General features: G+C 42.0%; 1 protein-coding gene across 13 annotated transcripts in view; it reads right to left on the reverse strand.

The window, feature by feature from the left end:
* LOC147020022 (neurexin-1-like) overlaps positions 1-27,500 on the reverse strand; it is a 1,432,118-nt gene that overhangs the window by 595,037 nt on the left and 809,581 nt on the right. For all 13 annotated transcript variants that reach the window (XM_085894958.1, XM_085894955.1, XM_085894959.1 and 10 more), the window contains one exon: positions 6,601-6,804. In XM_085894958.1, coding sequence (XP_085751084.1) covers positions 6,601-6,804 — 204 coding nt within the window. The remainder of the gene's footprint in view (positions 1-6,600; positions 6,805-27,500) is intronic.

Consider the following 27,500-nt stretch of genomic DNA (forward strand, 5'->3'; position numbering starts at 1 on the left):
TCCTTGGATTCAACGAGAAATTTTTTTTTTTCGGTCAAATTTGTTTTTGGGATTTCACAGGTCTCCTGCTCTGCATGACATCGTTTTTTAGGAGGTCGCTAGACTACCGTTATTCTCAGGTTTTCCGTCTGTATGTATGTAATGGACAGCTCTGGAGGCCAGAGTCAATCGATTTTGATGAAACTTGACTGGTAGGTTCATACCAGGATCTAGTTGTATGCTTTTGAGCATCGTTGCTCAGGACGCCACCGTTGCCTAGCAACGGGACTGAATTTTTTGAAAAAAATCCGAAAAATATTTTTATATATATTTTTTGAAAATCAAAAATCGGCTTCCACGATTTTATGCGCACTATAATCAACCTCTTTGTCAAAAATTTTCAGCCCGATCCATCAAAAACTGTATGACTAGTATGCAATTATATAGCGACCACCCATGTCACCTATCATGTGTTTTTTGTTTGTTTGTTTGTGTGCAGGATATCTCAAAAAGTTGTGGAAGGATTCGGATGAAATTTGGTGGGCTGGTTGGGTGTGTGACATGGTCGAATATATTAGATTTTGGTGAAGATCCGGCTGTGTATCCTGGATGTGAGAATTTTAAGTGATTCTTCACCATTGAGAGATATAGGGCCATAAACGATATGTAGCATGATATCTCAAAAATTTGTGGACAGATTCAAATGAAACTGGTGGACCGGTTGTGTGTGTGTGTGACAAGGACGCATTGATTCGATTTTGGTGAAGGTCTGAATCCGGATCCGGGTGGAGGTATGCGCTCTACCAAGTGCCCTTCCATTTTTAGCTGTTTTTGTCGCATTTACCAAAGTGTGAATACAAAGCAGACGAGCTTTACATTTTCAGATGCTTTCTAGTTTTGTTTATTTTTGCTCTGATGAAGGTCTTAAGTTCAATATCTCAGCTGCTGGTAAATTTCCATGGCGATTAATTATCATACTCTTATCGGCTTTCATTTTATAAAATGACACGTTTAACTTCTCCACCAATACGAACTGACAAGTACATTTATGATGGCTCGTATTCCATTTATATTTTGATATTTTACAATCTCTATGATTTATTTTATGAACTAACAGTATAACATCATGTCTTTCCGAGCATTTTAAAAACATTGGGTCTTGTGATTACGGAACAGAAAACAAGGATGAAGGGAAAAACATCTTGCCTGATGGTTGTGCATTAAATCAACCATTCCTGGCATAACCAACTCTTCCAGATATGCATTGTGCATCTAATGTGGGCCTTCTATATTTGTTGCATCCATAATAATAATGCATACATTATTCAATTCTTTTACAATGCACAAATGTACATCAGGATGCAACAGCTGGACCATGGAGCAGACATAAATGTATGACTATATGCAACACTCAATTAAAGTTATAAACACAGACTTGAAGAGTTCTTGGGCTTTCATATCTTTGGAAATACATCACAATTTTTCTGAAGTCTTGGAGAAGAACGGCTGATGTCGATGCTCCTTCATGATTAAACCCCGAGGCCGACCAATTTTTTTCCCGCGTTGCCACAGAAAAGATATTTGAGAGGCCAAAGACAAGTTAGTGATTTTCTAATTTCCAACATTTTCTTGTAACTTGGGTATTTCAAGGTCGCATAATATTCAAGCGGGTCTGAATGTAATGATAATGTATTTATTTATTCTACTTTTAACATTATTTCAGAATAATGTCATATGATGTCACCTGTTACATTAAAGTGCAGTACGTTATGTGAAGTGAAATAATATTAAACAATATGCATATGGTGTTGTATTACAGGAGATAGTTTACTAAGAAGCAACATCTGTGATGTTTTGTTAATCGACTGGCATCAAAATGGCTTTGCTTTGCATGAAGAGGTGTGTGTTCTATAGTCTGTGGTGGTGTATGTGACAGTGCAAGCACCTTCTAGTCGACAAGAGGCCAGCTGGAATAACCATGATTCCTTTGTTAACAGCATTGTGGATGAGATAATTTCCTTGCCCAAAATCTTGCTTCACGATTTTCTCACTTACTATGAATGCAATTCTTAACTCCTTCCTCCATGCCCCTCGACGGAGCATGCCAGGGCTCACACATATGTCGCAGGCTGTGCCATTGAAGGGGTGCATAGTGAGAGGCGTGCAAAGATGAGCAGGAAGTGGAAGACAGATGTTCAGGAAAATAATACTTTGGAAAAAAAAACGAGCAGAAACATATATTTGTAATGCGTTTGCTGTACTTTACAGAGTAGCTATTTGGTCCTAAAATAACATTTTGCCCTAAATGCAGAAAACTAAATTCAAAAAGCATTTCAGTTTCGGGATGACATAGGTTATCGGGAAAATGTCCACGCAAGAGGCGGCGACAAAATATGAAGGATGTTTTCCTTTGTATTGGAAAGAGTAACTTAGCTGGAGAAAATACAGGGGTTAATCATACATGCGGTAGTCGGCACTTAGAAATTCCAATTACAGTAATAGGTTAGCATTACTTGAAATAGTGGGGTTTGGTGCGATTTTCCCAGCTTAATGATCTGTGGAAAATGTGCAAAGGAAGACACACTGGCAGTGTTGCTTTATATTTGCCTGCGTACTAGAAAATATAGGATGAGAATGCACAATGATGAGCGCATGCAGGGGGTGCGTGCACAACACATGCGTCACACACACACACACACACACACACACACACACACACACACACACACACACACACACACACACACACACACACACACACACACGTTGAATTCAGTGATGGAAATCTGTGCAACAGTGAGACAAATACAGAATATGACACTGACGATAACAAAGCAAACTTCACATCCAAACCATTTCATTAATGTTGTTGTTTTGTATGCAGCCTATTATATGGCTGCCGGTTGCATCATCTTTTGGAAGCATGGATATGCCGCTGATGCAGTGCCCATTACCAGTAAGCTGTTACTCAGTTTGCTGACCGCGGAAGGATGACAGGCCGAGTCATCCCACCTCGTGTTATTTCAACGGCACACCATGGGCTCAAACTCAAGACCCGGAGATCTTAAGCTAGCCAACTTAACCGTTAAGCCAACACCAGGCTTGTACTTCAATAATTATGTTACTACATGTGAGAGGTCTATCCACGCTTGACATGTGTGATGACTTGTCATAGAGTAACTTATGCAATAAAAAAAAAAACTTGTTTCCTCCCTTATGACGGACCATTCCACAGGAAGCAGACATGCCCCCTTGCGATGTGAATATCGCAGGTTCCAAGGTATTTGTTCTACAGGATACATTAGATGAATGGAACTTTCAAAGGGATGGATTAAACCATGGCTGTGACTTCAGGCATTGGCACCATGCTTAAACACAGCACTTTACACATTCTCGAGAAGAAATGAATGATCCTGCATCTCAGTTCTCAAGCACATCTCTCTTCAATCAGCCGGCTGAGGAATTAATTGGAACAACTTAAATTTAAATAATTTCCATAATTAACGGCCTGAATTTAGTGAATATAAATTTATAGCCTCATTATTGCCAGAATACTCAACAGCAGTATTACCAGGATCTCCTATGTGATCTGCAACGAAGCAAAAGCAGATCAATCAAATGGTTGTGCAGCAATTCCAATTTCATTCATTCATTGTTACGCAGCACTTGGATGTTGGTTGCATCGTTTTGGAGCACGGCTATGCTGCAAATGCAGTCTACTCTGTATTTTAAGGCAAGAATCTGGAATTTGACCAGGATGCTGGCTCACAATGGCCGACTTGTGAAAAACACCGTACGATCATTAACGTCTGGCAGTAAGCAAACGCTGCCAGACGGGATCCTGGTTTAATGTGCCATCTGACAGACGGGGAGCTATTTCATCTATTATTGCAGGATTTTAGTTATGGTACATTATTTGTCATTGAAATTTCATACAATGCACATATGGTGTGATTTTTTGATATTCTCGCCTGCAGCGGGCGCTGTGCTGCATGACGTCGTCGTTTTCTCATGAAGGACCACCCAAGCGCGGCCTGGTTTACACTCCAAAGAGTGGGCAAGTTGCCTACGCGCACAGCAGGCCAACACAGATCTCAGTATGCTAGGGTTTATAATTTGCAGTGTTCGACAGCTAAACTCCTCAATAGACGAATGTCTTGCACACAGTAGTGACTTGAATTAGTTTAATAAGCCACACGTGGAGCATACGTGCTGCTCACAACATGTCGGAGCCATAGGCACACTGAGGCATTGCCAAATGGTGGGAAGCGTTAAGATTGAACAGACTTAACAATCCTGCTTAAATTGGATGTGGGATATTTTCACTTGGGATGCTTTATTGTTTTTCCTGCCATTTTGGTAACCCCTATGACTTGGAATATAATTCAGTCTGGGCATTTATTTTCTCATTAGTTATGTTGCGTAAAGCAATTTTGTGAAGCCTTTTATCAAGTACCATTACTATTCCAAGAGGCAAAAGTCCTCCCAATTTTCTATCCAATCAAGAGGATGAGGATTAAGTTTAAAGCCATTTTTTTGTTAGTGAAATAAATAAAGCCAACAATATTTTCGTGAAATCAAAGCCAAAGATAGTAGATTGGCTTGAGATCTGAATTCATATTACGAATAAAACTTTGGCCTAGATATTCCTTTTTTGTGCATGCTACCAACTGGGCTATCCTCCAAGGTTTGATTCATCTGCACGATGATAATGTATCTGTTCAATATAATATAATACATAACTATTTCACACTGATTCAAAGAAATGTTTGCGACATTCAACCATTCTCTTCTCATGACGTACGACACAATGATGCATGTGTGTAGCGCAAGACACGGACACGCACCAGATGCACAGCGAGGAGCTCCAGGTCCACATGCCGCACACAGTGTGGTTGCAAGCGTGCTATGGGTAATGCAATCACCCTAAAAGTGGTGCTGGAAAATCGGGTAGTGCTTCTGATGGAGCTGAGGTAATTGGAATCTGTGTGTAATTTTGGATCAACAGCAACGAAACGGTCTATTAAGTGTAATGTAGCGTACAAGCTCGTGGCGAGCACGCAGTGACAGTGCCGCTGCATGCTAATCTTTTGTTTGTTTTTGTAAAAAAATTGAAATATGCTGCTGATTTTTAGATTTTACGTTTCTACAATACACTTGCAGCATTTTCCTGTGGTGTGTGTATGTGTGTATGTGTGTATGTGTGTATGTGTGTATGTGTGTATGTGTGTATGTGTGTATGTGTGTATGTGTGTATGTGTGTATGTGTGTATGTGTGTATGTGTGTGTGTGTGTGTGTGTGTGTGTGTGTGTGTGTGTGTGTGTGTGTGTGTGTGTGTGTGTGTGTGTGTGTGTGTGTGTGTGTGTGTGTGTGTGTGTGTGTGTGTGTGTGTGTGTGTGTGTGTGTGTGTGTGTGTGTGTGTAGAAAAGCAAAATGGAAGGATTCATGTTTCAGGACAAATTTCAGGGCATCTGTCATCATCACGCCACGATGTTCCAAACTCTCAATGCAAATTTTATGCCCTTATTAACACATTCAGGTTGAGGCATGGGAAGGAAAATGGCAGGGATGAGCTATTTCAAACCTGAGAAGGTAACACGGGCACTCTAACCGGAAAACATACATCCTGCTGGGACTGTTTTGCAGATCTCTCGCTTCGAGCATTTGATACAAGATATGCAATTGGACAGAAAAATGTTTGCATCGTGCATTGATGCAAGCATCTTCTGATGCACCATTGCATTACATAGTTTACAACACTTTACCCGGCTGTCATGTTCCAGCCAGAGAATATCGAAACGCAAGCGTATCCTTCAGAGCCAATTCAGATATGTTAGGTTCTCTGGTGGGTCTTGAACCGGTGTGTTTAAATGATGACAATTTGAAGTGATTGAATGAGAGGAAGGTGGGGCAAGATGTCTCTGCCCTCGTGTCGCACCTCCTCGGTCTTGGTTACACGTTCGGTCTCCTGAAAGTCCTTACTCGACCGTTTTTTTAGACCGACTGCATAGCAGGAAATTTCAAAAGAAAAATGTTCAACAAAAGGAACAATGGGAATGTAAATGTGTGTGGTGTTTGGAAGGAGAATGGTGCGTGATGTTTGGGAGGGGGGAAGGCGATTGTGTTCCATGTTTCCCAACAGGTCATCTATTTTTAATTTAACAGCTATGATGCACATCAATTCTTTAAAGCAAGTTATTGGGTTGCTTTTATTATATTTTATTTTATTAGTAAATCTGAAATTAGTTTACTGATGATTTAAGCCTCTTGGTAATCACAAAGACATCCAGAATTTGCAGGGATTTCGACTTTGGGCTAAACTCGAAATTAGCAGTCAGTGTCTGATTTGTATTTTGCCGATTGTCTCCGCATAGAGTAGCTATTCAAAAAAAAGCGATAATTTTGAAGAATTAAAGTCAACAGTGATTAGCAAGAGAAGTGCTACGAAAAGAGGCAGCGAGAAATGAAAGAGTGAAAAGTAGAGTTGAAGAATCAGTCATTTTGAAAGTGTGCAATGATGGAAACAGAGTTGTCAAGTCAAATGCAGCTTTAGATATGTAAGACAAGAAAGAAGGGAGCAAGGTATGAAAACAAATGGTGATGGGTGACGTCAACCTTACCTAGGTTAACGGTGAGTCGAACCCTGCTGGCATCCAGTTCCAGGCGCAAAGTGTCGGCGGAAGATCGTGAAGTGGTGGCAAGGATGAGGCCGTACGCTCGCTGTGACTTGAATCGTAGGCTCAGGTCTTCAGCTTCCGTGTGCATCACTGTAGGCATCACCACCTTCACGTACATGCTTCCGTCGTAGCTCAGCACAACAGCCTCTGTATGACAAGCGCAGATGTAAAGAGGAGGATGTCACAGATGGAATGTCTGATTGTTGGTCAAATGTTGTCACAAGTGCTCAAACAACATTTGTTTTTGCATTCAATCTCTTCTTTATAATATCCTCACTTTAATATTCGGAATGGCTCAGAAGATCCATGATAAATCAGACTCACAATGAGCCTCAAATGAGATCATTTCTAATGATGTAATGTGATAGCACACAAATTGGAACAGCACATCGACTTTGAGACTTTTGCCAACATTTTATTCCTGGATCTGGCTGCTTGGATTTATTGTAACCATTTTGCCACTTACCATTCTTATTAACCTCCGCCATCGAAGATCGAAGGTTACTGTTTTCACCCCTTTCTGTTTGTTTGTTTGTGAACAGTATTACGGAAAAACTCCTGGACGGATTTCGATGAAACTTGGTGGGAGGATGAGGTATGGTCCAAGGATCATGCCATTAGATTTTGGACTTGGTCCAAAAAAAATAAATAAATAAATAAAAAAAACTTAGAAAATTTTGCAACTTTTTTTCAAAAAAATTTCGACTTTATTTGAAAAATATTTGAATTTTTTTTGCATTCCTACATGTTTTAAGTGATTTCCAACCCCAAAAAACATTTGTTAGAGAAAAAAAAAATTTACAACTTTTTTTCAAAAAGATTTCGATTTTATTTTTTTGGCATTTCAACATGCGCGTCGATCTAGTTTAGTTTATTCAATCATGGTTCAGTAGAGTCTGATCCGTTCGTTGTGACCTACAATGAATAGGATATCAGGTTCACTTTAGTGACCCAGCAGTATTGGCAGCGGAGGTTTTGCACTCTCCCGAGTGCTCCCCCTCCAGTTCTTGCTGTGATGCACACGCACAACATTGTGTTTATCTGCCATTTATGCAAGATGCAACTCAATTGGTTTTTGGTCAGATGCAGGTACATCAGTGATCCTTTCGGTGATTTCCAAAGAAAATATGATAAAATTGCAAATTCAACACTGTGATTATAATCATTCTCCTACTGACGACTGTACAACTTTATTTTTTTTTTTAAATGTATAATGGCTGTTCACTGCATTTTGTAGGGCTGGCAGGAAGGCCTAGACTGGAGAGGTATGCACAATCACCTCGAAGCTATCTTACCTGGGTTTGAATCTTGACCCAGTTATAAATAGTCATCCTGGTGTTTTACAAGCAGGGTGATTCAGCAATGTGTGTACCGACACTTGGATGGACATTCAACTGGGCGCCCAATACATCCATCCATCGGGGTGAGGTATGACGGATGTTTCAACCACCGAGTAGTTTCATTCAGGATGATGCAATTGATGACGAAACCCACGTCATAAGTCACATTCATCAGATCATCCCAGCAATAGCTCATTGGTCCATCTGTATCATTGCAAAAAGTTATTGGCAAGTGGCTATGACACCCACAGTTCCCACAAATGTATATATATATATATATATATATATATATATATATATATATATATATATATATATATATATATATATATATATATATATATATATCATAGCCAGTGAAATGAAGAGACGAGCTTTCCATTGAGTAATTTACGATCCTCAGGGAAATGTTTCATTCTCACATTCCAACTTGAAGCAAATGGCTTTCAGGCTGTTTTCACCTCCGAGTCATCTTGAGCTCTGCAAACTCTCCACGTAGATTGAAATTGGCTATCTATCCGAGAGAAATTTGCAGTTCCATTTTTGCTTTATGGATCTGTGTCGACTAATTCATGTTTGCTCCCAGCAGGAAAGGGGAAGGAGGATGTGCACCTGATGCAAGGCTGTGTTGTTGGATTTTACACACTTCCTCCACCTCATACACGAATTCAGGGCCACGATTATCACTTATCTACACCTGTACATTACTGTTTAATTGGTAAACGCAAGTGAGGAATATCTTTTTGGCCATGCGATAAGTATTGCTGCTCTCATGCTCCTCCTAACTTCTTATGTTCGCCAGAGGAGAGAGTACTGCATTACATGTAGGTACGTTTGTCTGTTTGTCTGTCTGCACAGAACGTATCGACTCGTTACATACTATTGAAATGTGGGTGGGTCTATCAATTACGTACTATTGAAATGTCAGCACATCTACTAATTACATACTATTGAAATGTGAGTACGTCTATTAATTACGTATTATTGAAATATGAACACGTCTATTAATTTCGTACTATTGAAAGGTGAGCACGTCTATTAATTATATACTATTGAAATGTGAGCACGTCTATAAATTTTATACTATTGAAATGTGAGCACGTCTATTAATTATATACTATTGAAATGTGAGCGCGTCTCTTAATTATATACTATTGAAATGTGAGCACGTCTATTAATTATATGCTCTTGAAATGTGAGCACATCTACTAATTACCTACTATTGAAAGGTGAGCACGTCTATTAATTATATACTATTGAAATGTGAGCACGTCTATTAATTTTATACTATTGAAATGTGAGCACGTCTATTAATTATATACTATTGAAATGTGAGCGCGTCTCTTAATTATATACTATTGAAATGTGAGCACGTCTATTAATTATATGCTCTTGAAATGTGAGCACATCTACTAATTACCTTCTATTGAAATGTGAGCACGTCTATAAATTATATACTATTGAAATGTGAGCACGTCTATTAATTACATACTTTGCAAATGTGAGAATGTATAATAATTACGTACTATTAAAATATGAGCACATCTATTAATTACGTACTTTTGAAATGTCAGTACGTCTATTATTTATGTACTAAATACGTATTGGAAAGTATTAATTATGCAGAAATTATGTCTATTATTAAATGCGGAACACACCATGCAGCAGACAGACACCACACAAAACAGTTCTGGGTGAGGGTCTTTAATCTCTCATTGCTCTTTGTAGTTTTGTTTTCTTTTTGGAATGATATGCTCCCTCTGTATGAATTCGTTTAGTTTTGTCAATTAAAAATGGTTCACAGAAGCAATGGTTGCCATGTATTCACAGCTTCATAAAATGTCATTGTAAAAGCAATACAAAATACCACAATTTATTATGGAGTAAAAACCAAAATAAAAATGGCCCATAGGGCCAGGACTTGACGAAATTTAACAAGATCGCGTACCATCGAGAATATTGAGCGATAATAGGTATTTTTGGGGTTAAACATAGTTTTTAGGGTAAACAAACAAAAAAATTAAATTAAAATACCTGTCACCTCCGTAATCCATAACGGATGTGACCAATTTTTAATCCAGTCAAAGATACTCCCCTCCTACGTCCGTGTTTCAAATTTGAAAGGAATCCGTTAATACTTGGCAGAGACATTAATTTTTGAAAATCGACCCATGCTAAAAGATACGGATTTTCACGATTTTCAGGAATTTTTCCTGACCTTGACCTTTGACCTTGACATGCCAAAAGTTATAGGGTTCCATTCTGGTGGCCAATAAGTCCATTTGTGAAGTTCCATGACATTCCGACTCGAAATGTGACCTGTAGAGCGAGACGTACACACAAACAAACAAACAAAACAAACCAACATACTTGACAAAATCGTAGATTTCGTCAAGTAAAAACCCCATGAATTTTACAAGAACTTCCAATTTACCTCCCACAGGTTCCTTTGGATTCACAGCAAACACAAAAACATAATAGGAAATACATAAGACAAATATCATCAATGCAGAGTCGACCATGGATGTGCCAACCAGTGTGACCACTCCTCATTTTCAGAAATGCCAAGGTGAGCCAATGAAAAAGCCAAGAATTCACAAGGTTTTGGAAAAGCGATGATAATAGAAAACCTATACGCCAAGAAAACCTATAGAAAACCAAGACGCCAAGGTGAACAACGAATAGCCAAGATCTTGTGAAAAAAGCCAAGGAGTGGTCACACTGGTGCCAACCATCTTCCTAACCTTCCACACAAGCCCACCAGCATGTGCTTTCTCTTTGAGTGGATTGGATAATCAAAGCCAATTTATTTTATATTGTCCAAGAGTACGAAAAGTTGCTATAGTTAGCCATTTTGTGGTAAATGAGAGCAAACGGTAGACTTCAGAGCAAACAAATCTATCTATTAATGCAAAATAAATGCTTATTCAGCCACTTATGCTTGGCTGAAGTACTGAAATGAATGATACAACCTTTTCATGTAATGCACTTATTAAAACAAAACACATCATCTCATTTACAGAGTGCTCACAACCTCGTTGTATATTCTGGCTGGAAACTGCAGTGAAGTCAGAATTAACCAAAAATGTCATTTGGTGTCATGCCAGCAGGACGTGGTGAATCTCAAAGCACATTTTCGTTTGAAAGGATCATAGAGTTGACTGTCTCGTCTACAGATATGTTGTGGAAGGATAAGGCCCTTCCACAAAAAAGTAGAGATCCTTCATTAACAGCCGACCATTGTTGCCGTGAAACCCCATCAATGTTTCCAACAATATGATAGTTTGTAAATTCAGAGCAATATAAAGTTTAGAGGAAAGGAATCAAAGACCTGAAGAAATAAAAATAATTTCACAAAGGTGTATAAAATTGTCAATTCAAACATTTTCTGCAAGTCGGAAATCTTTCCATTTACAAGGTGGGGGAAGATGGAAGATGTTGCTGCAACGAAATGTGTGGAAAGATCACTCCCTAACCCCACGATGTGTGTCGATACAATGGACCAATGTCAATATTTATATTTTCAATTTGCCACTATACCTTCAGCCAGAAACACTGGTGTGGACATTCAGGATACTGAACAAGTAACGCAGGAGGAGGCTATATTGGTGGGTAGGGAAGAGGGGGACCTTGCCTCAAATTTCATGACAGTCCGATTGCCCCATGCACTTACACTCCTATTAAGCAATTGTTTGTGGTGGTGGAGGTATGACTCGGCAAAGAACCAATCTTGTACAGGTCAACCACTCTATCTCAAGGTGCAGAAATTTCTGCTGTGCAGCCATGGGAATCAAAGCCATACCAGTGAAGGCAGTGCCACGAGACTATACCAATCCCACCATGAATCTGCTCATCAAGTTATTCCAACTTATAATTTTTAGAGATTAAAAATGACCTATTATGGCAAGTGAAAATGTAATATAACTTGCATCTCAGAAAAGACTGAAATAAATACGCTATTTTATCGAAGTTGCAAGGTCTTCAGTACAAGCCAATCAAAATAGTGACAAATCAAATCAGACATTAAATTCCACAACCACGCTCAACATCTATCACTGGTAATCAACACTACCTGCATGTGTTGTGGCCATAACAATGACTCGGTAGTCTATATCCTTGTCCCCTATTTCTTTGGGAGCCACTACACACACCACTGAACCACCAAACATACTGCAGGACCAGGATATTTGCTGAAGTAACTGTCATGATCAGGAAAGTTTAATGAAATGGAATGAACATGATTTAATGTTTTGAGAGGTGATTAACCATCCAACCAGGTATGTTCTACAAACAAGTATCAGGCCATTGTGAAGTAGATCAAAGCAGAGATACAGTGAAAACAAAAATTGGATGTGACTGCTGCAGTTTTGATTACGGAAGTGATCAAGCAGCATTGTACTCAGATAAAAAAAGAAGGAAGCGCAATATCAATGAGAGTTATTTTGTAGCTGAAACGAAATCAATGACAGCAATTAAGTATTTGTAGTGTAATGGTGTGAAGACTGCCCCCAATTATCTCTTGTAAATTTATATAATGGTATACACTGCCAAAAATAATTTCTTGGAAAGAAAATATTTTCTTAAAATAAGAAAATGTTTGGTTGAAACAAGTCTGGCAAACGCTCCTATCGACTTTCTCAACAATCCTCTTGAGGAGGTTCAGTTATTCAAAGTCCTCACGATCAGCCATGATCTTTCTTGGGCAAACTACATTTCAGAGGTTGGCCTCCAAAGCGAGCTTCCGACTGAGTTTCCACCGTTGTACAAAGTCTTTCCTTGGCACACCTGAACTCCTATCCACCGACAAGGCCTTCATCCACAGGTTGGAGCAAGTAATGCCCCCCCTCCTCCTCTGGGCTGGCTCCCCTGCCTCACATATTGCTCAGTTTGATGCTGTGGAAACCAAGGCCTTTAAGATTGGAATTTCCCATGATGAAGTTGTGTCTCTGGGCCTATCAGTTCGCGATCATAGACAGATCAATGGTATCTCTGTCTTTTACAGCCTCCTTTCTGGTCTTGCACCTCTGCTCTTTCCATGCTTCGTCCCCCACCCCCAGATTTCTTCAGGGCTCACATGGTGTACCATCAATCCCATTCTGGTGAAACTACGAAAATCCATGATCACCACCCACCTCCATTAATTTGCTCCTCTTTCTTCCCACATGTGGAATCAACTTCCACATCCTCTTAAATATCATTCTTCCCTCCATGTCTCCAAGACAGCTGTTCACCACCATCTCAGATCATCCCCAATCCAAAACCATGATATTTTCTTTCCTCATTAATTTCACCGAAATCCTCTTTCTTCTAATTTTCCAGTTTTCCCTCCTTGGTATTTCCTTGTGTACCCATCTTGTCCACCCCATTCATGCATGTTTTGCATCCTGTTTTTGTCTGTTACATCCAGATCTGTTCAGTGTGCAAGGTCTTCCATGAGCCTCGACTATGTCCACTCCCGGTCAAAAGTTTGAGAACACCCCCATTTTTCCAGTTTTTACTGAAATTTAAGCAGTTCAAATCCAGTGAATAACCTGAAATGGTACAAAGCTAAGTGGTAAACTGCCAGAGGTTAAAAAATAAAGTTTAGGTTACCAAAAACTGAAAAACTAGAACGGGCACTCGTAGAGCGCATACCTTCGCCGCAGCCATGAGTTTGAACATGGCATGAGAGTGAAATGAGGAACTAAAATTCCACTAAATCTGCTCAGGAATTTCGCAAATTTAAAGTCCATGATCCGGATTTTGTGAAAGGATTTTGTTATTAGAACTATTACGATTATGACAATTTTAGGTGATTCGTTGTCCCGAGTGCCGAACTCTGTAGCATGTAGGGTCGGATTCGGTCGAATGTCACTGACCACGCAGACACGACCTGGATCAAGTAGATCATGTTTTCAAATCCGAGCGAGGACAAAAACATCATTTTAATTGGCGTCTAATTAAACAGGAAAGTAAAACTCCTTTTACTTAACCATGAGCGAAGCTATGTGCATATCAAACTATACCAAGTCTCCTTAATGAAAATTTGTTGTATTTTACTTAGTAACTAGGTTTGGTAGGGCCCTTATGGCCCTTGTTGCATCAACAGACACACAGTTTAGAGACAGAGATATATTCTAGTTATTACCTTTGTATTAAGTTGTCCACAACGCATCTCAATACAAATATGCATTTCGTGACCCCCATGACCTTTGACCCACAACCGCTATCGAGGGTGACAATAGTACTATACCTTGTGTCATTTCAGAAGATGGGGAATTGAACACTGAACAATTTGGAGTTAATTTGATGTCAATCGGAAACATATTAACCGTTTTCATCATGAAAAAAACAATGTTGACCTTTTTGTGACCTTGACCTTTGATCCGATCGCTCCCAAAATCTAATGGATTTGTCCTTTCATGATGCCAAACAAATCCAAAACAATTAAAGCCTCTCTGCGTTTTGTTTTTTTGCATTAAGTTGTCCACAACGCTTTCCGATATAAATGTGAATTTGTGTGACCCCCTTGACCTTTGACCCCCAACCACTGCCTTGGGTGACAAAAGTACTATACCATGTGTCATATTAGAGGATGGGGAATTTAATTTTGAACATTTTGGAGTTAATTTGCTGTAAATCAAAACAAAATTGACAATTTAATCGCGAAAAAACGATTTTGACCTTTTTGTGACCTTGACCTTAACCTTTGATCCGATCGCTCCCAAAATCTAATCGATTTGTCCGCTCGTGATGACAAACACATCCACAAAATTTCATGACAATCTGTGAAGTGGTGTTTGTGTAATGTTGTCCACAACGCTTCCCAATCAAAAACTCCATTTTGGTGACCCCCTTGACCTCTGACTTCCACAGACTAACTAGGGTTGCAAACACTATACCATATGCTATATCAGTGGATCGGGATTTGAATACTGAACATTTTGGACTTAATTTGATGTAAATTGGAACAAAATTGACACTTTAATCGCAAAAAACGATTTTGACCTTTTTGTGACCTTGACCTTGACCTTTGATCCAATCGCTCCCAAAATATAATCGATTTGTCCTCTCGTGATGCCAAACACATCCACAAAATTTCATGACAATCTGCAAAGTGGTTTTTGTGTAATGTTGTCCACAACGCTTCCCAATCAAAAACTCCATTTTGGTGACCCCCTTGACCTCTGACTTCCACAGACTAACTAGGGTTGCAAGCACTATACCATATGCTATATCAGTGGATCGGGATTTGAATACTGAACATTTTGGACTTAATTTGATGTAAATCGGAACAAAATTGACACTTTAATCGCAAAAAACGATTTTGACCTTTTTGTGACCTTGACCTTGACCTTTGATCCGATCGCTCCCAAAATCTAATCGATTTGTCCTCTCATGATGTCAAACAAGTCCACAAAATTTCATGACAATCTGCTAAGTGGTTTTTGCGTAATGTTGTCCACGATGCTGCCCAATGAAAAATGCTTTGTGGTGACCCCCTTGACCTTTGACCCCCAACCGCTACCGAATGTAATTACGCCACACTTTCATGTGGCATAGCCTAGAATGTAGAATTGAGTAATGAACATTTTGGTGTTGGTTTTATCTCGTTCGGATAAAAATTGACCGCGTTATGACGAAAAAACGATTCTGACCTTTTCATGACCGTGACCTTGACCTTTAATCTGATTGCTCCCAAAAGCTTCGCCTGGCATCCTTGAGTAACTGCACATCATCTCTGAAAATTTCATGCAAATCGGTCCAGCAGTTTTTGCGCAATGTTGTCCACACACATATTTACCAATAAATAAATACACAGGGGTCAATACAATACCTTCGTCAAAACGAAGTTTGCGAAGGTAAAAATGTAAATTTCAGAGTTGTTAAAAAGGCCCTTTTCAGGGAACAATTAATGGGTTAGCAACTGCAGCTGTTCTGAAGCAATGGAAGTAAATTAAGCCTTGAAAGTTGATGCAAAACAATTCCTACAGGTGTCCCAACTTTTGTTGATTCGTTACAAACTCTGTCTGTATAAAAGCAGTGTTGGAACAGACTATGTTGCTAACCCTCTGAAGCATTATTTGGACAATATTGCACTGCAGGAAGTAGTATATTGTTGTCATAATGGCGATAAAAAGACAATTAACAAAGGAAGACAGACAGACCATGAAAACCCTTAAAAGTATAGGTCTTTCCTTCAGAGAAATTGCAAAGTAAGCCAAGGTGTCAATAAGTACAGTTTCCTACACACTCCAATGGCACTTGGAAACTGGAGGAAACTCTGACAGGGAGAGGTCTGGCAGACCCAAAGCCGCAACACAATCAGAAGACAAGTTTCTGAGAGTCAACAGCTTGCGTGATAGGCAGCTCACAGGACGGCAGCTTCAACCACAGCTTAACACTGGTCAAAGTAAAAAAAGTCTGTTTCAACTGTGAAGAGAAGACTTCGAGCTGCAGGTTTAACAGGTCGAGTGGCAGTAAGAAAGCCATTCCTAAGATGGCAAAATAAGAAAAAGAGGCTTGCCTGGGTCATGAAGCACCACCAATGGACTACTGAAAACTGGAAGAAGGTCTAATGGACAGATGAATCAAAATTTGAAATCTTGGGTTCATCATGCAGGGTTTTATATGCCGTCAAATAGGCGAAAGGATGGTTCCTCAGTGTGTGACACCAACTGTCAAACATGGAGGAGGAAGCATGATGATCTGGGGCTCTTTTGCTGGATACAGAGTCGGCGACTTGCACAGAGTGACTGGCACTCTGAACCAAAAGGGCGACCACAGCATTTTGCAGCGCCATGCAATACCCTCTGGTCTATGCCTAGTTGGTCAGGGGTTCATCCTACAGCAACATAACGACCCAAAACATACCTCCAGGCTATGTCAGAACTACCTTAGAAGAAAATAAGACGGTCGGCTTCAAATCATGGAATGAGCATCACAGTCTCCAGACTTAAACCCCATCGAGCTGGTTTGGGATGAACTGGACAGAAGGCTAAAGCAAAGCAACCTACAAGTGCAACACATTTGTGGGAACTTCTACAACAGTGTTGGGAAGAACTTTCCAAACAATATTTGATCTCCATTGTCGAAAGAATGCCACGAGTATGTTCGGCTGTTATATCAGCAAAAGGTGGTTACTTTGATGAGACAAAAATTTAGATTAAATTTTGTTCAGCAAAACGATTCCATTATTTCTTTTTTATTTGTTATTGGTTATTTGTTCTATGCTTTAATTTCAGAGTACATTGGAATATTAAAGTGCTTAAATTTCAGTAAAAACTTGAAAAATAAAGGGTGTTCTCAAACTTTTGACCGGTAGTGTATACCAAAAAAAACACGAGACATTTTTTCTTTTGGCTATAAAATTTTTCTTGTTTTCCCTTCTCCCCTTCCCTTTTGCTCCATCCCTGGATCAGTCAGAAACATGTTTCTCATCCACCATTGTGCTCATATATTGCTCTCTTCCAAGCCTTTAAGAATCATCACCATCCAAATCCTGATGTCTGTCTTCATACCTCTGCTTTTGTAATTCTTAAATCCAACCTTTTTTGTATTGTGGGTGGGACTACATTGGCAAACTTCCTGATATTGGTATCCTCCCCCACATTATCTTTGCATCCGGGATCCCCTACACCCCCTCTTTGCTCCCCCAATGAAACCCTGATCAGTGTCCCTCCACTCCATGCCCTCCTCTGCTTTGAATCCTCCATACTCGACCTCTCATTGCTTTGTTTGAAATCCCAGCCCCACTCGTCTTCCCCTGCGTCTTGACCCCTTTTTGCTTCCCCAGCATCATTCACAAACTGCCACCTCTTTGCTTCCTTGTCACCCACACAGCCTCCTTGCTTCCATTACACTCTGCCTGCTCTCTGCTTCCCGTGTCCCACCCCCTCTCTGCTTACCCAGTGACCACCTCCTCTCTGCTTATGCAACGTCCCACTCTACTCCTGCTTCTCCAGCATCCCACCCCCTCCATTCGACATCCTCAAGCTTACCCCCCCTCCACCCCCTATCCTCTTTCCCACTCCCTGCCAACAGCACCTCCACCCCCCCCCCATCCATAACTATGTGGAACTCCAACATCCAAGGTCTTCTCTGCAATTTGACAGATCCCAAAATCCAAACTGACACTCGTGAACATGACATTATCTACCTAACACAATCCTTCATCACAGAGAATGTACTCAATTTATCTGTGTCTCTCCCCGGGTAATGTCTTTTCCTGAGAGACAGGCCTGAATCCTGTTCTGGAGGCGAAGATGCAGTTTATGTCAAGAACTCCATTTCCCACTGTTTGTCTATTACCTTCCCCCCTCCCAACCCCCAGGAGTCCCTTTGGCTATGCTTTCCCCTCTACAACCACCTATCGTTGTTGTTTTTGTTGTTGGCATTGTTGTATAGTCCTAGACAGTTCTCTCAAACAAGCCTGAAGCACAGAGACAGCCGATCAAAATCCCAGGAGTGACCCAGAGATCCCCCACATCAAGGATGGTGTACCCCATCCTTCACAAATAGTGCAGCAGATTTCTGAAATAATCTTTCACTTGGTGGTACAAGCACCATATTTGGTATACATGTGCTCCAGGACCTATTCTCTCAGAAAAGTACGTTACCCACGTTGAAAAACAAAATGGCCGCTATTTTTCAAGATGGCCACCATTTGAAGTGGTTTGAATCTGTGTTTGAGCTAAATTTTGATGGAATAATGCTATTTTAACGTTCTATGCATCGAAATATATGTTTTTGAGTTAGAAAAATCCATTTCTGCACTGACAAAATCGTAATTATTGAAAACTAAGATGATGTGGCCGGAATTAAATGATGACAGGCTCTTTTAGCGCTACATTTTGCAAAAAGATAAAAATGAAGAATAATATAGCATATACAGCAGGAAATTATCATCTTTTGATTCACGTGGTGGATTAGTCAATCATTTAGTCCTCATATTTGCATGCACACAACTGTGTACACTTGAGACTGAAGCGATACCACTTACATCACCCTCGGCATTCCGTCATGCAGCCACATTTTGTTAACTGCTGACAACTCTGGGCAATGGGTGGAAGGGTCGTCCAAAAGACTTGCCAGACCTCACCATTTTTCTGCCACCCCCAGTTAGCAGGGCTTTCAGTTTGCATTTTGCACACTGTTGCCTGGCCCCATATGCAGCCTGCTTGGTTGGCAGACCGTTTGACATGCTGTATGAGAGCTGCGCTTGTCGGTGGAATGGCATCATAAGACCTTTGCTTCCGAGCGAACAAGTCCAGTCTTGTATCATCAACTTTGTCCAGAGTGCTGTTCTTGTCATACATGGTGATGACAAACTTCTCAAGGACGTTGTAGTCTGCATTTTCCACGACTGGTGGGTACCGACTTAACTTCTTGAAGACTGGAGTCATTTGAGGGTAAACCTCCCATGCCTGCCATGCAGTTTTTTTTGCCTTTTCCGCGAAAAGCAGACAGAATATCACAGCCAGTGAAGGCGTGAAAGAACAGCATGCCACTGGATTTGTCTGGGCCAAGATTCACCACCATGTCATGAATTGGCAACCACTTAATGAACTGACCCTGGCCAAATTCAACCCACAGCATTTCCATGCCTGCGTCTTGGAGGGTAGCAAAAACACTGACTGCAACAACGAGAACATCTGTGTCACATGCTTTAATCAACACAGACGTCATCTGTTGCTTGGCTGCATGAAGAGCATGAGTGAAGATTCTGGAGTCGGCTTCCTCGTGGTTGCAAGGACTTAAGCCATCAAGACTGATGGATCTTTTGGAAATAGCCTGATCTCCTTTGGTCACAACAATGACATTGTCAGGACACATGGTCACTATCTTATCAGCAAGGAACCCAAAGAGCTCTGTCTTATTGGTGTTGTCTCTCAGGAAACTTTTCCAGTTAGGTGGTGTGCTGTATCACGTGATTGGGTTTTCGTATATCATGCCTCGTCCGCTACGGGTGGCAGGAATGTACTTCCGGTCGCACAATAAAGCGGAGTTGATGCTGGCACGCTTGCTTCTCGTGTTCCACTGCACCTCGTACACTCTAGTTGGTTGACGAGGATGATTGAAAACGGACATGTGCCCGTTTTCGTCGGAGACGACTTCGAATTGTTTTCGGAGCAATTGGGATGCTATTTCCACGCGAATGATGTGGTCGACGAGAGCAAACAGAAGTCGATCTTGCTCGCTTCGCTTTCGGCGGAGCATTATCGACTAGTGAGTGATTTGGTGGCGCTGGACTAGCCCCGTGATGACGGGCTGTCGTTTCAGGACATTGTGGAGAAGATGAAAGAACACATGGCGCCGGAGAAGTCATTACAGCTCGCTCGATACCAGTTTGATCGCCTCTCGAAAGGGGCAGAGGAACGCGTCGCTGATTTCGTGGCGCGGATTAAGCATTCTTCCGTGGCCTGCAAGTTCACGGCGGGGGAGCGTCCAGCGCGGCTCAGAGATCGTTTTATCGCTGGTTTACAAGATGCGAAGATGGTTTCGGCGGTTCTACGGCTGAAGGGTGAAGCCATTACATTTGACTCGGCGGTCAGCACAGCTACAGTGGTCGAGCAGACTCGCGGGGATGTTCGAGCCATCACCGGCCGCGCGGCGTCGCGGGCACCCCGGGACGCACGCTCAACCTTCGGTGCGGGTCGGACGTCGCTGCGCGGCTGCACGTGTGGCGAATTGGCCCCGCGGACGTGTTTGGGATGCGGAGGTCGACACCTGCGCCGTGCGTGCCCGTATAAAGGCACCGTGTGTTTGAATTGTCACAAGGTGGGTCATCTGAATTGTGTGTGCCGTGGGGCGCCGGCCACCGTTAGGGTCATGGACGGCGATGTGCGAGGCGACCCGGGGCGGAACCGGCGGCCGTTGATGGGCCTGTTTTCAATTGGCCCGGCGGCGGCGCGCCCGATGACGGTGGAAGTCGAAGTGAACAAAACGCCGATCATGTTCCAGGTCGATACGGGAGAGGCTGTGTCGATCATCGGCGAACAGACCGCGCATAGACTCAACGGCCTGAAGCTTATCAGGTCCAACATCACGCTGTTCACGTACACCCGCGAGAAGATAACGCCAGTCGGGATGGCAGACGTGTCTGTGCGGTACCAAGGCCAGGTCGCCACGCTTCGGGTGTACGTCGTGCGGGGGAGGGGACCGTCTCTCCTCGGCCGAGATTGGCTGGCCCGCATCAGGCTAGACTGGGCCGCAGTTCACCTTGTGCAGCCCGTGCCGAGCCGGTGGGAGGATCAGTTGGAGGAGATTCTTCAAAGACATCAAGGTTTGTTTTGCGCCGACCTTGGGAAACTCAAGGACATGGAGGCAAAACTCTTCCTGAAGGAGGGGGTGGTTCCTCGTTTTTGTAAACCACGTCCGGTGCCGTATGCCCTGCGGGACAAGGTCAAGGGTGAACTGGATAGGCTGGAGGCCTGTGGAGTGATCGAACGGGTGTCGTACTCAGATTGGGCCACCCCGGTTGTCACGGTGCTGAAACGGAATGGAGACGTCCGATTGTGCGGGGACTTCAAATCCACGGTTTACCCGGGACTCAGCGTGAAGCAATATCCACTGCCGTCAATCGATGAAATATATGCGCGATTGGCGGGGAGTCAATACGTCACGAAGCTAGACCTGCGTGATGCATATTTTCACCTGCCGATGGATCCCGGAGTAGCGAGCTTTTGACAATCAACACGTGTCAAGGACTCTCTCGATATACCCGACTGTTTTGGGATTGCTTCGGCCCCAGCCTTGTGGCAGAAAGCCATGGATCAGGTTTGCATTGGAGAAAACCAGCTTGGTTTTCTCCACCACCCGGCGTCGATCCCCTTTGCCTCTCTTTGATCTTGTTTCAGCCTTCAGGCTGGAAGTCCAATAAACATCAAAAACTATGTCTGTCCTCGCGAAATTCGAAGATACATCTGAATCTTTGGAACCACATAGAGGACAGCATATTCCTCAAAGGTCTTTGATGTCTTTGGCGGCAATGAAGACACAAGAGAGGACCCATCAATGATAACAGCATCACATCCTGGTCTAGTTTCGGGAGGAGTAAATGTAGCTTCCAGAATTTTTGCAAGTTGCGACTTCTGACCAGTGTGGAGTTTCCCATTGTCACTCAGCAACGCAGGGAAAGACTGGTTTTCATGTTGGAAAAACTCAAGCAGGTCACACTCTCGTGCTTGGCAGGATATAAAGAGTTGCGAGAACAGACGGCAATCATCTTTGAGTACCTGCTGCTTCATGTCGCCAGAAGTTGCAGCTGCCTCTTGGCAAAAGAAGTCTGCTTTGTTCTTTTTGATGGGCTTATAGAAGGAAGCTCTGTCACCCAGACCATTGAAAAATTCTCAGAAGGCAACTTTACCTTTCTCAAGGTGAGTCCTTAGAAGTGCAGCAGTACTGGGATGCACGATGGTTTTTGAGTCCAATGTGAGCAGGTCTTTTGATTCTTCCTGAAAAGGATTGCCCAGATCCTTCATTTCACCAAACAATTTCTGGATCTTGTCAGAGAAGGATTTCTGAAATAGGCTGGTTTTCTCATGGTGCGTGATATCTTCATTTGCCACTTTGGCCAGTGACGCCAACTCATACTGTGATATTAGCATGCTAACTTCTGGTCCAGACACCATCCACCAACTCAGTGCAGCTGGATCCTCAGTAAGCCGAATAGCACCACCATCACCTTTCACTACTGCATTGGCCTGTTCATGCGCTTGGCCAATGGCCAAGCCAGAAAACTCCCTGTTAGTCTTGTGTACCATAAAATTTCCCAGTTGAAATTCATTAAAGACCTCAGGGTGAGTGTGTTCCAAAGTGACCATGTCTCGAAGATGAATGGGAAGCCATCTGGCATAGTTCACATTGTTGTTTGCAAAGAACAAGGGGATTAGAGCAGCCAGTGCTTCGCAATACAAACCGAAGTTGGCCTCCCTGAAAGACCTGACCAACGAGAACGTCATCAATTCCATTGACAACACAAGATCCCAGAATTGACATTGAGGACTCTCTTTTCTGCATTTCTCACACCAGTCATCAAAATCCAGAGCTTATTCATTCTCTTCTACACAATGATGCTCATATGCTTCCTTTTGGAGTATGTAGAGGCAACACTCTGTAACTTGGTGCATATGGCGTGTTCTTGTGACACTTGAGGCAGAAAGAAAGGACTCTGCCATTCCAAAAGAAGCCAACCCAGACTTCACAAGAGCACCTGTCCACCCACTGCTTTGAAGTAGGGTTCCAAGAGACCTTAAAGCAGCCATCTCTATGTGGAGGCCCCCAAACATGACAACAAATTTATCCTCACCGTACAGGTCAGGCCAGTGCCACTGGACGTGTTTGATAAGTGCATGAATAGGCTGGTCTGCAGTTATCACAGGGACCTGTCCTGGGTTGAGGTGTGCAATAGTATCCCCGACTTTGTTCATGGAGTGCCTTACAGTGGCAACTGAGTGAGCTTCATCACGAAGGAGGGGCAGAAGTGCTGTAATACTCACTTCAAATGCAAGACCTCTCTTTTTCTCTACATGATGGGCTGACCAAGTGATATTAACATTGTCATGTACTTCTTGTGTGAGGCTAATCTTCTGCAACCACTCGTATTCATTGGTTAGGGGGAGACTTGGCAGAGATTCATATGTAACTTTGCCTTTGGGAGGAGAAGGGTTCTTTGTTGTGAAGAACGCAGGATAGACATTTGTATACGAGTCGGGGATTTCTGGGACTTTCTTTACTTTGGTATTCTTAATTAGAATTGGTTCCCGTACTTCTCCTTGATTTCCTGATATTGTATGTTGAAAGATGGATATGCTGGTTCCATGGAATGATGTGGTCGCCGTTGTGGAAGAGGGATTATGGTCGATGTTATCCATCGCAGATGTGCTGAAAAGGCCTTTCCTCAGTTTGGCAGGACAAACCACACCTTCCTCTACATATCTGGCTACAGCTGCATCTCCCACCTAAGCTGATATGTCGAGTACTCGATCATATGGAATACTGAGACCATGGTCATGGAGCATTTCTACTAGGTGTCTCTTTCTTGTCTTAGCATGAACAGACATCCCTATGTAGACCGGAAATAGGGTTTCTCTGTCTCTGGAATGCCTGTGTGTGGCAGCACCTTCTTTGTATTTGGCAAAGCAGTTGTATTGAAGGAGCTGAGCCATAGCCAGGTCAGTTGTAGTTGCTCCAAACCTCAGTTGAGACTTTATGTCTGCTCCATGCTCAATCATGCAGACAAATTGGAGCAAAGCTGGAGGTAATGAATCGTATACTGAAGTCTCATGAAGATTGCCCTCATATTTACATTTGTGATCAAGCATGTGCCTACGTAATATCTTGGCAGCTTTGGCGAGAATCATGGCATCAGAGTAGGTTGATGCTTCTGACATGACAGGACCTACATCCTTCTTGAATGTCAGATAAACATCACGTCCATCCTTGTAGGTTTCCAACGCAGGTATCTCTGCCAAAAGCTTTTCTTTCAGTCTGGTAGAGTTCACATCAGGTATATCTGTTCCAAATTGTTCAAGTCTTTCCTTGTAAAGACTCACCAAGTTAGCAAGTCGAAACGAAACAGGCCCATCACTGCTGTTTCTTATCTCAATGACATAGGTAAGAAGTTCAGAGAACACCAAAGGGAAGACTTCCTTTTCTTGGGATGACTGGACTTTTTCTTTGTTCTTGGCTGCAATGTGTGCCCTCTCTCTATCATACAGAGCTGTTAAGCAAGAGTAGTGGTATTTCAGTTCCAGGGCAACCACATCTCCACTGCTCAAGACAGCCAAAAGCTTGCCATCATTAAGATTGCGAGCACATTCATTAAGCCTCTCATTTAGCTGCATGGTCATGGCTTGTCGCAACTTTGACTTTGGTTGTATCTTTTCGCATAGGAAACACCGTTGCACTTCCATGCTAGCTCTTCGCATTTTTGAGTGCCCTTCTCCTGGATCATTTTGAATTTCAGCTGCTCTTTTAGTGGCACGCTCAAGTTTATAGCTGTCAAACATTTTGCGACAATTTTGGTGGTACTTGGCACTATTTCGCCTCAGTGTATCCTTAATACCACCTCCTTCATCCAATCTGGATGGGTCTAACGTGATCAGTAATGCTGAGTCTCACAGCAGTGATGTCACCAGTGTGCCCTGGTTGTGCTTTAACATCACTCTTATTCACATAATGTAATAGAGCTTGACCACATCACCTCAATCCATGATCACAGATGTTGCCCAGCAATATCTGTGATAATTTTGTAAGACAGCTACAAAAGTACTGATTTTAAGTCATGCAATGGCTGCAATCTTGAAAACTGGTTACCATTTTCAAATATTAGTGCCAAGATATATTTCTCCAGTCAAAATACAATCTATTTAACATTTGGATCAATAGCATGTTCTGATTTATAGACGTTTAGCACTGAAAACACTTTTTCCTATTTTATGAGACGGTCATCGTGAAAAATGGCGGCCATTTTGTTTTTCAACGTGGGTAATGTACTTTTCTGAGAGAATGGGTTCTGGAGCACATGTATACCAAATTTGGAGCTTGTACCATGAACTGAAAGATTCTTGTGGAATAATGACTTAATCTGCACCACTAAAAGTCAGGGCTACGGCAGAGTTAGAAAGAGGTAAGAGACAAGAAGAAAAGGGCTGATTGGTACTCTGACCATGACTGCGCTGCCCTGACGAATCCAATCAGCAGGGACGAATGCGGAAGATTTGGTCCCCGACTTTCGCTGGGGGGTACAACGACTGCGAAGGGGCATCCCGATAATTGCACACCTATTGTTTGTCTATGTGTTGTGCTGTCCTCCGAACAGGGATGACTCCATGACTCCATATCTCTATCTCTATCTCTATCTCTATCTCTATCTCTATCTCTATCTCTATCTCTATCTCTATCTCTATCTCTATCTCTATCTCTATCTCTATCTCTATCTCTATCTCTATCTCTATCTCTATCTCTCTCTCTCTCTCTCTCTCTGTGTGTTTACATGAACCATTTTAAAACCACCCATCCCAACTGTCATTCTGCAGTATCACCTTTCATGATCAAGACAAGTAGGCAGCAACATCTTCCCTCTCTGCACACCTTGATAGAATCAGGATCTGGTCCAACACTTGGAATATGTCTTTCAACCCGAACAAACGTGAAACATCACCATTTGAGTTCTCACCCCTTCCAAGCCCAGCTCTTTCTAAGCTTCCAGTTTTTCCTTCCTGAGAGTTTGCTTCCACATCCATCTTGTCCATCCTGTGCATCTTCCACAACCCATAATAATTCTTCCCCACATTTCTTATTTGTCCAAGTCTTCCTAAAGTTTGTCCCTCAACCTGTTGTTGGTGTGTTTCCCTCTCTTTATACTGTTCATTTTGTTATGTTACATTGCGATGTACACTATAGGTTGTGTGCGTTTAAAAAATAATTCATACCAAATCAGCCATTAATTCAACCATGGAGTGGTATATACATGGGTGCCTCACACATGACATGACCTAGGCACATGACCAAGTCTCCCCCAAAACGAAAAAGAAATACCACTCCAGGGTTAATGGTCTCCACTTGAAAGTTTAAACTTGTCCTACATTTTTAATGTTAAAAGTTTGAATCAGAAAGCAAAGTGGATCCTTTAGTCAGCTGAGATGACAGTATTCTGATGGGATTTATCATCAGCATTGTGACATGTTCGTTGAGATTAAGTGAACAGTGTAGATTTTAAAATATCAGATTCTGTAAGAGCAGGTTGTTCATGAAGTAGCATAAAACCAACTCCTGAAATTCCAAATGATAAAATGTAAAGAAATAAATCCTGAGCTTAAAATCAACAAAGGAAGAAACACAAAGCCAGCTGTTATATTATTGTCTTTTAGATTTTCTAGATGCTCAAGAACTACATGATCTTTCATTCTTCAAATGGGGAAAGGGGTCAGGTGGGAAATATTTTCACTTGAGAGTCTACTCGGCCAGCAGGTCATTACAACCTCTGGTTCTTCTGCCAGAAAAATTGGAAACAAGTCTCTGGTGACAAGACAATCTTGAGTGGATGAAATGCACACACCTCTCTGTTGAGGGAGTGTAATACTTATATTCTCTTTCACTGCCTGCCTCACAAAGCTCCAGGCAAGTAACACAAAAGTGCTCAATATTGGTTACCATGAAACATTATTGCCTTTAACAGAGAATGATTCAGCCATTCAATGGTTGGCTTTTTTTTTTCCACCCAATTCATTGCAGAACTTTCTTCACCGATGACCTCCCTCTCGCCTCCCATGCCATAAATGCATCCCAGCTGTTATGAGAAACGGGTTGCAAAATAGGATGGTAAGCCAAGGTCACTTTTCTGCAGTGTGTTTGACTGTGAGCTTTGGTTTTAGGTTTGATTCCCAGTTTGATCAGATCAGAACAAATCAGATCAGCAACACAGCAACAGCAATACCAAGAATGCACCAAATACTGCAGTAACTCATCACATAGACAAATTATAACATCCTGTCAATAATCCAGTGTACTGAAATATGC

The sequence above is a fragment of the Eptatretus burgeri genome, chromosome 9, assembly GCF_056783735.1.
Source record: "Eptatretus burgeri isolate ZD-2024b chromosome 9, Ebu_testis_v1, whole genome shotgun sequence".
Classification (NCBI taxonomy): Eukaryota; Metazoa; Chordata; class Myxini; order Myxiniformes; family Myxinidae; genus Eptatretus; species Eptatretus burgeri.